General features: G+C 40.8%; 1 protein-coding gene across 5 annotated transcripts in view; it reads left to right on the forward strand.

The window, feature by feature from the left end:
- Positions 1-13,702, forward strand: part of LOC148329908 (A-type potassium channel modulatory protein KCNIP2) — a 74,069-nt gene that overhangs the window by 53,173 nt on the left and 7,194 nt on the right. The window contains exon 1 of one of the 5 annotated variants that reach the window (XM_088304279.1): positions 8,931-9,496. The exons of 3 other annotated variants lie outside the window; for them this stretch is intronic. In XM_088304279.1, the coding sequence (XP_088160405.1) occupies positions 9,361-9,496 (136 nt within the window). In that variant the 5' untranslated portion in view covers positions 8,931-9,360. Of the gene's footprint in view, positions 1-8,930; positions 9,497-13,702 lie in introns of those variants that run through there. One more of the 5 variants, XM_088304280.1, reaches the window with a different exon arrangement.

Consider the following 13,702-nt stretch of genomic DNA (forward strand, 5'->3'; position numbering starts at 1 on the left):
TTATTCTTGTTGAGACGAAGCCGTTATCCAAGAATGAACTCTTTATTTGCTTCCACAATGGTTTGCACCACAAGTCTGTCAGTTGTCATCTCATTCAGATGACGTAGTGCGACTGAATACTAAAGCCTGCTAACTCACCACAACAAATATGCTCGGCGCTGCCATCTGTTGGAGGAAAGTGGTTGCTTCACCTTTGCTTTTTGAAAAATGGTGAAAATTGTTTCCGAACTTTGAAATTGATTAATTGAATCAGCATATAAAATCCTGATAGTTGAGTGAATCGATTTTATTTAATTTTTTTATTTTTGCACACGCACAGTACATACTCTTTGCAGTATATAATTTATTCCCATTTCATTTTTGATTGAGGAGGTCCATTGATGCACATCGTAGTCACCCACAACTTTCTAGTCGTCGCCCTCCCAGGAAGTGAATGTATTGTTAGGCTGTGCTTGCTAATATGTTGCAAGCACAAGTCAGTGAGTACCGCTCATGAGAATATTATTTGGTTTTCTCTGACACATTATAGGGATCCTTATTGGCCCTTTATGGCCTGATGTACAAATTCCGCTGTCGGTTTAAGCAATTTGTGGTTGTGGGTTAGGATCTCAAAGCAATGATTGTAAGCCAAGCCGCTTAGATGATGAAAATGCAATTGTGTGTGAAAACTATTTGCAGGCGAGAGGACAAAAGAGCTGAGGCTTTTCTGCCTCTCTTCGTATGGCGGAGGTATGTCTGCATGAAGATGATAACATTGCACAGCCGCTAATGAATGCACACGCAAATACATGAAGACATACAAATGCGCTTTCTTTGAATTGGATAGATTAGCATAACCAGCTGAGGCACTTGCTGAAAGCGAGTTTCTCACATGCAAACAAAAAAAAAAAATAAATTCCGCAATTCCGTCAAAGCCTCCAATCTACTGAGATTTAATAGATTGAGTGAGAGTGTTTGAAATTGTTCGCTTAGCAGTGCACAAAGATGACCTTCATGCAAAATTCAGTAAGGATCCTCTGGTTTGTCCTTAGAAATTTCATCTTAAGAAGCTGATGTCATTACCAGTAACGGATAAGGCCTTTTCAAATAATAACAGGTATGAAGTCAACCTTTTCTTTAAAGACGTGTATGACTACCCATTAATTTATCATTCAGAATTTTCTGGATCGACGTGTAACCAACTGATTATCCAAAATAAAAAATATAGAGGTTTGGTTACACTTTTAATAATAGTGCGTGTGACTCGAGGTGAAAAAGCAAACAGGCAGCTTAGTGCCGATTGGCTGTTACCCACTGCATAAGGAACCAATCAGATGGTGCTGTGGGCGGGCCAATCGGCTTCTGCAGGCAAGGCCACAAGCACAGCAAAGAGAGAGAGAAGTATGCTGCAGCGAGCCAAAATGAACCAGCTTTCAATTTATCGGCCTTGAAAGTAAAAAAAAAAAAAAGGCAGATGCCAAATATCGGCCTCGATAATCGGCTCGGCTAGTTTTTAACACTTGAAGCAATGTAAGCATATGGAGTTCATAAAGTGGCATTATTTCGGGGTTGACCAATTAGAAAGCAAAGTCTGCCGCTCAATCGGGCTGCAGTGGAAAGTTAGAGCATCCTCAAAATCGCTGACGAGCTTGCCCATCGCTAGTTTTGATCCCTTTCTGTTGTGATTATGAGAATTCAGTGTTTCTGGGCATCGGTGTTGATTTGTAATACTTATCGCCTGAAGGTTTTGCCCTGTCATTTTTTATTCTGCCTAGTGTCTCACTCTGAGGTTTGATTCTCCGCTTGCTCAGCGCAGGACTGACGAGCCTTGCTGCGGGATTTACCCGCATAAAACATTCATGTGGCGGCAGTGGCTATTCTTCACCGTGTTTTACAGCAGCAACAATGGACGGCTAAAGGTTGTTGTCATTAGGCCATCGATTTCACTGTCGCTGTAATCGTCGCCTGTGGCTGGACCTTACTGAATGTTTTTCTTTCCTTCCTTCGGGCCGGTTAATAGATTTGCTGCAAATCGTATTTGCTTGAATCAAACCTTCGCAGTGGTTGTTGTGTTTGCTTGTTTCAACGTCTTACGGTTGCAAAATGTGAGATTGTGTTAGCGGCTTGACTTTATCTCCTTGAAACAGTGGGACGGCTGGTCTGATTGAAACGAATTTAGTGGTGTCAACTCTTGTTTTCAAAAAGTTGTAATTTAAGAATTATTGGTCATAGTATAGAAACTTTAATCCTGTTTTTTACGTCCTGTGATAGTGAAAAGATGAATCTTATCATTTGAGTGTGTCTATGTTGGAACCCGTTAATAGCTTGTGATCTTTCATTCCCCTCCCATTGTTGTTCTCGTCTTCTGACTTGAATTTAAATGAAGGATGATCACATAGAGAGGAAAAAAAATAGCTTGGGGCGAGGACGACAGTGCGGCTCATTAAATGGCTTACGTTGCACTGCCCTCTCCAGGTGTGTGACTACATTGCTGCCGAGGGGGGGCAAAAACGCAGCTCATGGTCAATAAATTTCAGTCAAAGAGACTTTTCAGAACACAGAAGGACATTAAAACAGGAATTGAAAAAAATAATCGAGAAGGCAAAGTAACCAGAAAACACACTGCTTTTTTTTTTGCATTAAATAGTGTAACTATTATTGTGTGTGAAATTTTAATTTAGTCGAATTAAAATTTTTATTTTATTGTAAAAAATAAAAAGCGCGATTTATTGAGAAAACTACTTTTGGCAAATGTTTTTCATTTAGTTTTTTGATACTCTTTTTTTTTTTTTTTTAGATAGAAATATGATAAAACAATGCAATCTACTTCTAAAGAATTAAATTAGTCTTATAAAGTGTCGTTTCTGGAAGTTGGAAGATGCAGAGTTCCAATGATAACTTTAGAGTATGTGTACCTTTAAGGGGCGTGGCTTAGTAAATATTATCGGTCACATGGCTGGTTCGTCTTCATGTATGTATCTGCTTGTGAGCTCGGTAGCTCACTCTTAGCTAAATAGGTCCGAGGCTGCTTTATTGATTATCAAGCAAGCGCACAATTTTGTCACTTGTTTTTTTCTTTTTTTTTTTTAAATATAATAATATTTTATTGTGATATCTATTCTTTTGGGTCTTTATGTTAATACATGAGGTGTTTTAGTAAGATTATTTCAGAGACAAATAACTCTTTGTGAATTCCGATAGTATTGATTATACTTCCCTCATCCCATATATAAATTATACAAACGCTATACTGGACATATTTCTTAAATAATTACTTCCTGATGGAGAAAAAAAACAATCAATCAATCAATGTTTGCCCTCAAAAAAACTTTTCACAAGAGACTTGTTGGCCGAATGATTTCCGTGCCGCTTGGCGCTACTGTATTAAAAATATCCCCAAAAGCTAATGATCTCTGCAAATGGCGCTTATCTAATTGGAAACACCAGCCAATTTTTAGCATCATTTGTCAATGACCTCCTCAGTGTCTTCTTTGTGCGCACACACACACACACACTTTCTCTCGGTTGGACGTTTTAATCAGTTTGGAGGGGAATAATTGCTCAGGTAGACATCTAAATATGGAGGTGTTTCAATTACGTGCTGTGTCTGGCTTCAGGCCAAATTAGGCCTCAAAGAGACGAATCAAACGCGACGTATTAACCCAACGTTGTGTCATTATGCATATGTGTGCGCATGCTTGCTTTTGTGTGTGTGTGTTTGAGATGACAACAGATCAGAATGTCTCTTGGGTCGTCTTGCAGATGTGCTGTACCACATCTTAAAACGGGTCAGGCTAAAGTGCGATCCTGCGGTATGAACTTGACACACCTCCACAAAGTCCTTTGAGGTCCAAGTGAAGTTTATTTTTATTTAACTCTGGAAGAGATTTTGTATGCACCTCTCCAGCATCCATTTCAATTTCCGAGCGAAATGCCAGCATTTTTTTTTTTTTAATCCGAATCGATTGATTGGTGGGCCACAATGGGTTCTTAACACACCTCATCTGAGAAAAAAATACATTTCGTAAATAGAGAAAACGGGCTTAATTTTACAAAACCTCAGTTGTAGACTGCGCCTCCTAGTGGGGATACTTCAGAATTACAGAGAAAATAAAATTAACCAGATTTATTCATTTAAGTTTTTAAAAATCGACGGGCTGGATCAAAGTTTTTTCCCATCATGACATAATGACAGCAGGCACCGCAAAAGTTGTTCAAAATTGTAACTCCGTATTAGACAATTTGAAGCAATTGAACTTCAAGTTTCCGCTAAATCAATTAAAGTTATCATTGATCTTCTCTTTGTGTCTCAATACATGACAAATATTCTCTGGCTTTCCGTGTGCGACAGTGGCAGACACACAAGCATCCTTAATACGTCACTCCTCTTTCATCGCTGATTGAGCCCTATGACTACAAAAGGTGTCTGGCCTGAATATGTCATTGTTTTCCGGAAAGCTACGCAGGCTGTTTAATTAAATATGGTCGTAGGTGTATGCAAAATATATGTCGGGTGATGCGGCGTTTCATCAATCAACTGCCCTTTGCTCATGACAGTGCAGACAGTTAAGCGCCCGTCTAATCATGACGCGCATTAATAATCTTAGTAGGGCCGCATTACTGTTTTTAAACAACAGTGACTGACAACTGTGGGCGACCGTGCCAGGGCTTGTTTTATGACTATAATCACAAAATCATCCTCCCGTCTCATTTCGGGTACCAATGCAGTCTACTTGCAAGTGATGACTTGCAGGTTGATGAGTCTCACCAGGTTGCTTTTCAGTGGGAGGCAAAGCAGCTTCAGGTCTCATTTCAACTCAGACACGCATAAATTCTGCCACCGGCAAATCAAGCCCTCCTTTAGGGTTTTTTTTTTTTTTTTTCTCGATCCCCAGCGTCCCCTTTTACCACCGCCTCCTCCTTTTCATTTCGTCCTGCTTGCTTTCAGACACTGTGAACGGGATGCACAATTGACATTGACATCCCAGACAAACTGAAGCATTTTAGGCACATAATTCCTCCTTCTGTTTACCTCAGAGGCAGAAACTTCCCGCTCGACAACACTGACGACGACGTCAAGATGATTCGCCAGTCATCATTATTTGTTTACTGTATTTTCAGGACTATAAGCCACAAGTTTTTCCCTAGATCTTGAACCACGCGGCTAATACAACGGTGCAGCATTTCTGTGGATATTTCTTTCACCAGTGGGGGCGCTCTATAGTTTAGAAAATACGCTAATTAAATCTAAATTTTTTTAAAAAAAATTTTTCTCTTGGAACTGTTCTGTTTTAATGAGCATGTTAAAAGGCACTGCTTTAAGAATCTGTTTATGGACCTTTATGTACAAAATCGTTTTGTACATGCAGTAAACAATTAATTGTTTTTCAACATAGAAAACTGAGACCTATAGCCTGGTGCGGCTCGTATATCTTTTTTGTTGAGTTGCTGCGGCTTATATACAGATGCGCCCTATAGTCCATTTTTAAATTTTTTGGGGTGTTTTTATAATAATAAATAAATAATAATTTTTTTAATACATTTCTACCGCTTATCCTGTTGAGCCTCACGAGGAATTTCTTTTGAATCCCGGCTCACTGAGCGAGACGCGAGGTACACCCTGGACTGATTACCTGTCAACCACAGGTTGCGTCGAGGCAGACAACCGTTTACACTGGCATTCACACCAATGGCACAATTGCCAATTTAGAGTTTTCAGTTACACTCGCCTCTTTTTTTTTATGACTTTGGGAGAAACCCGCACAACCACATGATGAACATACAAGAGCATCCTATCTATCATAGAAAGGTCTGCGCTGACAAGGCGTGTAAGTGGGACAAGTTAAAATGAAAACAGTTGCAGGCAAGTGAACATCCATCCGTTTACTCATTCATTACCCTCTGAGTAAAAAAAAAAATGGATCTTTGATGTCTTTAGCCGTCAATGGCAGTCAAGGAGTATACTATCGACAAGTTAAGACAAAAGAATCTGTGGTAGTTGTGGATGTTGCAGTCCTAATGCTAGTCATGGAAAAATGAAGCGTCAAATTTGCTTCATGAACCAGTTGTTGTATTTTTGGGTCCTCTAGAGGGCACTGTTGGTTTAAATAAAGGGTTTTAAAAATGGAGAGTCCGTGTGCTTTCAGCCCAATGTTGAACAGAGAGTGCCATCTACTGGAGTCCAGAAATACTACAACTGCTTCATGAAGCAGATTTGAAACTTCATTTACGCATCACTACCTGATGCCTTCATCAAACGGAGAACTTTGTAACCATTTTTGGTCAAACCGGTTTGCTCCTGAATAATGCGTCGGGAAGGAGTGTTTGTAGTCTACTTGTGTGCCCGGAATTGGAATGTTTGGGGTTTGAAGCGCAGACTTCCTCGAGTGGAGTATGCGGTACATGTTGTTCCCATAACTGTGAGTTCCCTCATTCCTCAAACTGACTGTAAACTTCTCTATCCGTGTATTGGAAATGAGACTTTCTTTTGCCGGGACGGTATGTAGCGAATAGCGCTTTGTCCACAGTGTACCCAACTTCTACCCCCAAAGTCACCCGAGACCACGTTTTCGTCAGCGACGAGGATGACAAAATGATTTGATCGATGACGCTTTTCTTTCAGGATGAAACATAACGGTGACGTTGTTGCGCACATTAGCGCAGTACTCTTCTTTTTATTTACATTATTATTATTTGTTACTTATCTTTTATGCCTATATTAAGTGGCGGATGTGTGCATGGAGTGTTGCTATTTTTAGTGGCACCTTGGTTACGTTGTGATTGTGTGTTTACCTGCTGGGCATGTGTCAAGACATTGAAAAGTACGTTTATAATTCTGGCCATTACTCAGAAAGCTCAAAAAGCTTAAATTCAGTGTCAGTCATCTAGCAGATGAACTACCATAGTTTTGTTTTTGATTATTTGATAGTTAAGGCCATTCTATTCTCTTATTTAAAAATGTCAAGTATTTAAAATAAATTATATATTATTATTCATAATTTATATGTTCTGACGTATATTATTAATTATAATAAAAAGGTGAACAAAACTAGACTAAAACATTGTAATAAAAATATTAATAACAATAAAAAATATAAATATAATAATAATAAACTGGTTGCCAAAAGACACACTGGACCTTAATGCCTATAAGGCCTCTAGAAAATGATTGAATGGTTCTTTCAAAAGCTGCTGGAATGCAAATCAGCAACCAATCAAAATCCACAGTCCTTCATGTAAAAAAGTGTTTCCTCCAACTTAAGAGCAACGACCTGTCTCAAGTGGTGAGAAGTTAAAGTATTTGTTTTCTGTTCACGATCGATGCGTGCATTAGTGCATTGCATTGGCGTGGTGTTGCGAGACCTCAGCCAAAGGGAAATTTACTGGTCACTCATCATTTCCCCCTTTACCTATGTTCACAAATTCTGGGCAACTGTGAGGAAACCCTGCCGCAAACATTGGAAACGCTAGGAGTCACTCTGCCTCACACTTGGTCTGAAAAGTATCGGCGACTTGAAGTCCTGATACCCTTACTTAGAATTCTGCCCCAATGACCCAATACCACTGAAGCTGAAAAAAATGGATAGATTGCATTTGTTAACATTTTTGTAAGTGGAGTAATGTCCCCCAAGGAGTAGTGTCATTGCGGTAGTCTCGGTTGTAATAACCAATTATTTGGCTTGTTGAGAACAGCATCCTTTGCGGATCGCTAATTTGCCCTCCATTTGGGCTGCAGTGTTTCAAGACATAGCTGACTTCACAATATAGCCTAGTTAGGACGAGGGAAAAAAAAAAAAAAAAAGCCCATACAATTGACAACGTTGTTACAATCGACTTTATTTCCTCAAGGAGGACGGTGCTTTTCTGCTTGTTTGATCTTAAAGTCCTTAGTCTGTTTTCTAGTTGTAAACCCTGGCCGTGCGTCTCTTTCCCGATAGCTGCATCAATTATATAAAGTGCAACCATAGCAGAAGCGGAAGACAGCGATGATTCAACAAAGTCTTCCTGTCTCAATTGACAAATATGCTTTGTGTATTGTTTTATTGTTGTTTTCACAATAGTTTGATTTATTTATTTTTTTTTTAAATTGCTAGTCGACTGAATGTTGTCAAAAAGCTCGTCAATAGCCCGTCACCTCTAGATACAGAAGTCTGTGTTCGACGATGGTGTTCCAATCCGATGGCGATGAAGTAACCCAAATTTGAATATTCAGGAAGAACAAACGACAGTAAACCGGACTAAAGTACAATAAATGTTTGGATGAAAAATACTCAGCCATTAATATAACGGAGAGCGCCACTGCCACCTATTGGCATGGATGTGCATTTACACTTTACACATGCGCCCCCCACCATTTGAGCAGCACTGATCTAACTCATAAAATCTATTAAATCCATGACACTTCATCACGAATGCCAGTTTTTAAATGATTTTTTAAATTACTGTGATAAGGCGTATCCGTGTGACAGATGCCCCACTGTACAAAATTCCAAATAGAACACACAAGCTCAGCCAGATTGCACCTCCAGGCTGCGTTTGCTTGTGCATGTGTGTTGATGCGACGCTCGGGGAGGGACGAAGGCCACATCTGTGACTTTCTCCGCCGTCGCTGACTTTGCCGACCGAAGTCGCTCTGCTGCTTCTCCTAATTTTGTCCTTCCTACTACACCGCCCGTCCCTTAGATTCATCTTTTTTTTTTTCCGATTTAGCCCCTTGTCCTCTCTGTTGCTGTTATTTTGCCCCCCCCCGTCTTGTCTCAATTCATTACTCTACTCCTTTTGGGTCCCCCCCCCTCCCAAACTGGAGTGCGTAGTACCCCTCCTCATTGCCTCCCCCCAACTCCATCTTTCCCTCACTCAATGCCATCACTGGCCCAATTAAGCGCGGGGAGGGACGCAGCGGGAAGGAGGGAGGCGTGTCGGAGAGGTGAGGCGAGGAAGACGGACAAAAGAGTGGAGACAGTTTGAGAGTCAGCATCTGGGAAGAACAAATAACTGCCGCTTCCATCCTGCCACGACGCACAAAACAAGCGCTCAATGAATTGTCCGAACTTCACCTGGAACTTAAACAACCTTTGACAGCCTCTGAAGTGGCGGCGGCGGGGGCGGAACGCCAAGTAGACAGCCCCCTGCTCCCCCCCACCGCGTTTCCCATTCCCGATGAGAGAACGTGAGGAATAACAATCCAGCCTCTGAAGAAGAAGAACCAGCAGACGGATGCTGCGCGCTCTCAGGATGGCGGAATACCGGCATATGGAGGGAGACTGAAGCGAGGAGTTGAAGACGGAGCTGAGGGGGGTGGAGAGGAGGAGAAGGAGGAGGAGGTTGGCGGACGTGCAAGATTTTTGCCTGTCAGAAACCGAGAGAGGGGGAAGGCGGACGATGCATCTGTTCTTCCGAGACAAGTGGGAGGTGGAGGGGCTGCAGACGGTGGGCATCCTCCTGGTGGTGTGCAGCTCTCTCAAACTGATGCACTTTTTGGGGCTTATCGACCTTACCACGGCAGGTAAGAGCAATGGTAAGCGGAGCCATTGAGGGAAGGTGCATGCCCACAAGCGACAATGATGACAAATGGTGCTCGGAACAAAGTTTGACAAGGAGCAAGTAAAAATGCAACTTCAATGCAATTTCACACCTCGAGGGCACTTCATTCGGTGCTGTTTTAAATATCGGGACGCTCGAAACACCTCTCAGTCCATCGCCACAGCAAAGCACAACAAGAAACATGTTGGTTAAGAAAACTTATTATATAATAAATGTTCATTTGGAATATATTGCATCTCTGGTATTAGATGCTCCTTGGTTTTTGTTGGCGTTTGCAAAATAACTTCTCTCCATATCGGTTCTCTCACTGCGTCACTGGTGTTGGAGTGTATTTAAACTGCCACTTTGCAATTTGAGGATATTATTGATTTTTGCGTTTGAGAGCATATTCTATACCAATGGTTCTCAACCTTTTTTTCAGTGATGCACCCGAAAGTGAAATTGTTTTTTTTTTTTCAGCCAAGTACCCCTTAAAGAGGGAAAAGCATTTTTGAGTTAAACAAATAGGACTTAAAACATACCATAAGTGTCAGATTTATTCAACTTTAAAACATTTTAAAGTTCATTTGTATTGGGCCACAAAAAAAGAATCAACATAAAGTGGCAGAAGACCATTGCAACTTGTGGGCATAAATCCTAATAAAATATCACCTTTAACGTACAACCAAAATTTTGCCGATTCTGGTTTGGCCCTTTTTTTTTTTTTTTTTTTTTTTGCTTGAGTTTTTCTCGGAAGACTTACGCTTCAACGACGACTCCATTATTTGCTTCTTTAAGTGATTGACAGGTAACAAGTGGTGGCATGTGGCAAATTGGGTCGAACCATTCTAGGATGAGGGAGAATCTGGGTTTTTAAAATTATTCAATTGAACAAACTACTGAATAGAAAATGTGTTTTTTGAAACTTCTAAATTCCTGAAACATTTAATTAATTCAATCATTATTTTAAAGGATATTTCCATGTTTGTTAATTTTGTTTAAAATCTCAAGTAAACCCAGGGGTACGCATACCCCCATTTGAGAATCACTGCTCTATACCATCATCACGTGATGATAGAAATATTGCGACGCATGATGATGACATCATTAGACCAGAAAGTGAGAGTGGAAAATATGGAATGGACCTCTCCTTTCCCTTGTGGCTATGCCAGCTTCCCCTCTCCTGGGACGACTTTCCACAAGACATTTTTGTGAGCGTGTGACAATTTTTGGTGTACCTGAGTGACAATGTGACTCACACGCTTCGTTCTAGTTCCTCCAAAATGACAGTTTGGTTTTGTTTGCGAGTTGTGTTTTCGCACCAAACACCTCTTTGCACACCTTTATGGCCTCTGCTTTGTGTGTAAGCTTCCCACCAGATTGGAAGCATGAAATTCTCTGAAGTGATAAAAAAATTAATTGTTGTGTGGCACCTGCAGTTGAATTTATGGATGCACTTAAATGCACTCAACTGACTGGTTAGCACGGTGGACTCATGGTTCTGAGGTGTAGGGTTCGATTCTGGCCGCACTGTGTGGAGTTTGCATGTTCTCCCCGTGCCTGTGTGGCTTTTGTCCGGGTACTCCGGGTTCCTCCCACATTCCAAAAACATGCATGGCAGTTTGCTTGGACACTCTGAATGGATGGTTGTTCGTCTATGTGTGCCCTGTGATCGGCTGGCAACCAGTTCAGGGTGTGCTCCGCCTACTGCCCGAAAAAAGCTGCGATAGGCTCCAGCACCCGCACGATCATCGTGAGGAGTAGCGGAATGTGTGGGTCACAATTTTGGAATAATGTAAAAATGTAGATCCCAGGCTGACATTGAGAACAAGTGAATTGGACAGTGTAATTGATGTAGAAATTTGAAATCGGTCACAAACTGTGGAAGTAGCTGAGCATTGTCAACCGGTTTTGCTGATGTTGCAGATGTTATTGGTAAAAATCAGTGCTTCTCCATTATTTTCTGTTGCCACCCCCCCCCCCCCCAGCAAGAAGATAGCCATTTGTGCCCCCACCCCACCCACTCTCCGCCACAACCATAAATAATCGCATTTACGTTGCAAAACAAACCTACACCGTAGAGTTAATACTCTAGAGCGCCACTGCCACCTACTGGAGTGGAGGTGCAATTACACGCACGTTCCCCAGGGTCACACGCGCCGCCCTCGGTGTGGTTTTTCTTTTGTCCAGTCAGATGAGATGGACCCATGACTGTGAAAATGTTTAGCAAAATACAAAATTGATGAATTGAAATAACCACCTTTTCAAATCAGGATTGCACGTTGCTACGTTTTACCGCCATGTGAAAGGCTGGTTTAAAAAGCGACTCAGTCAATGTTTGGTCCTGCTCATCCGGTCATAATCTTCAGCGAGTGCGTTGTATCAACACGCTTGCTGCATTTTCTTTGCCTTGAGAAACTCCTCAGATCTCTGGGGTTTATGAATCGAGAAGCTCCTTCCAAATGAATAGCGAAGAAATGTTTGCCGAGGAGCTAGAAATAGAGCTGATGATTTTATTTTCTGAAGTGGAGTGAATTTGTGATGGCCTGTCAGAGTGTACCGAGGGAAATTGTTGGACTAAATGCACAATCGCCGCAGGACATGAGAAGCATCATGATGCTGCTGACGAACGTTGCCTTTTTTTTTTTTTCGGGTCTTTTTAATAATGATAAGTTGGCGTGATGGCGCCAAGCCAGGGGGAATGAGTGTGTGAAAGATGGAGAATGCGCAAAGTTTGGGCTGATTTAGTGCGGGGCTGCAGCCATCGAATATTTTGGTGTTCACATATCCTAGCGAAAGTTGTATCGACTAATAAACTGTTTGAATCTAATTAAAAAAATAATAATAATTCAAATACACAATAAATTAACACGTTACTTAATAAGGAACAACCAATTGGTTTTCATTGTCAGATAATGGGGAAAAAAATGTAATTGTTCATAGAATATCAGGGGGTGGAAATTCACTCGGCCGTCTGGACTGCTCACCAGCCCATCGCAAGGAAAAGAAAATCACCAATGATGTTTTGTATCTTGAATTCTACCCCTGTTCCTGAACCCGAAACCTAATCCCAGTTCGGCGCTTTAAAATACATGAATGCAACATATTAGTTCTTTTCTTTGAGGCTCACTTGGCTAAATGTCTCAAAGCAGTTGTACAATAGAAATGATAGCAGCAGCCTGCTTGCTTTGATTACACACACACACACACGCACACCTAAAGGGATCACATGTTTGTATGCATGTTTATTAAAATCGGGTTAATCCCTGAGAGGCCTCACTTTCCTTGAAGCACTTTGATTTGTGTCATCGTATGTTAAAACATGCAGCGTATTTCATGATTCCCGGAGGTGGGGAAATCCAGGGAGAAAAGGAGAAGGGTTGTTTCTGAGCAAATGCGTCACACTTTTATCCTATTTGATTGTCCTAACAAGTGTGCCTAAAGACCCTGTGACATTGTTCATCCTAAATTAGAGTCACTCATCAAGTGGTGCGCTAGTCAAAAGGTGTAATGATTCATGTAATCCGACTCAAATGGAATTATGTGGAAAACTGTCACAAATGCCGAGCTGTGCAGCCATCGTGCACTGTAGAATGCCTCGTTTTGAATCAAGATGGGCTCAGGGAGAGTTTGTTTTTTACTGAACAGATGGAGCGCGTTCTCTCGAGAATTTAGTACCAACAAGTCATTCGGTGAAAATTGACTGAAATCTATTGAAATAACAAAGCATTTTGAATAGTCTTTGTCCTGCCCCCTCCCCCGGCTGAATTGTAATTTATTTAACTCATCTCTTTCAGTCAGCGACACATTACTTAAAGAAAGGGCAACATTTTTTATAATCAAGCTGCTCAAGGAGGGACCTTCAATACATTTTATATGAGGCATATACTTAGGAGGTAACAGGAAATTTTTCATTTAATTATTTATTTATTTATTTTTAATTAATCCTTTTTTTTTATATATATATTTTTTAATATTTTTATAATTAATTATAATTAATTTATATTTATATACCCTATTCAGTACTAAATTCCATTGCACTCTCTTATTTATTTATCTAATTTATATATTTGTCTGTATTATTGTTGTATTGCACTGGAGAGGGGAGCCCTCTAATCTCGTTGCACACTTGAGTACAATGACAATAAAGGGATTTCTAATTCTAATCTAATCTAAACTTTTGTGTCTCTTACAGGCCACG

The sequence above is a fragment of the Idiotropiscis lumnitzeri genome, chromosome 9 (assembly GCF_059441095.1).
Source record: "Idiotropiscis lumnitzeri isolate Australia: NSW breed Sydney's pygmy pipehorse chromosome 9, RoL_Ilum_1.0, whole genome shotgun sequence".
NCBI lineage: Eukaryota > Metazoa > Chordata > Actinopteri > Syngnathiformes > Syngnathidae > Idiotropiscis > Idiotropiscis lumnitzeri.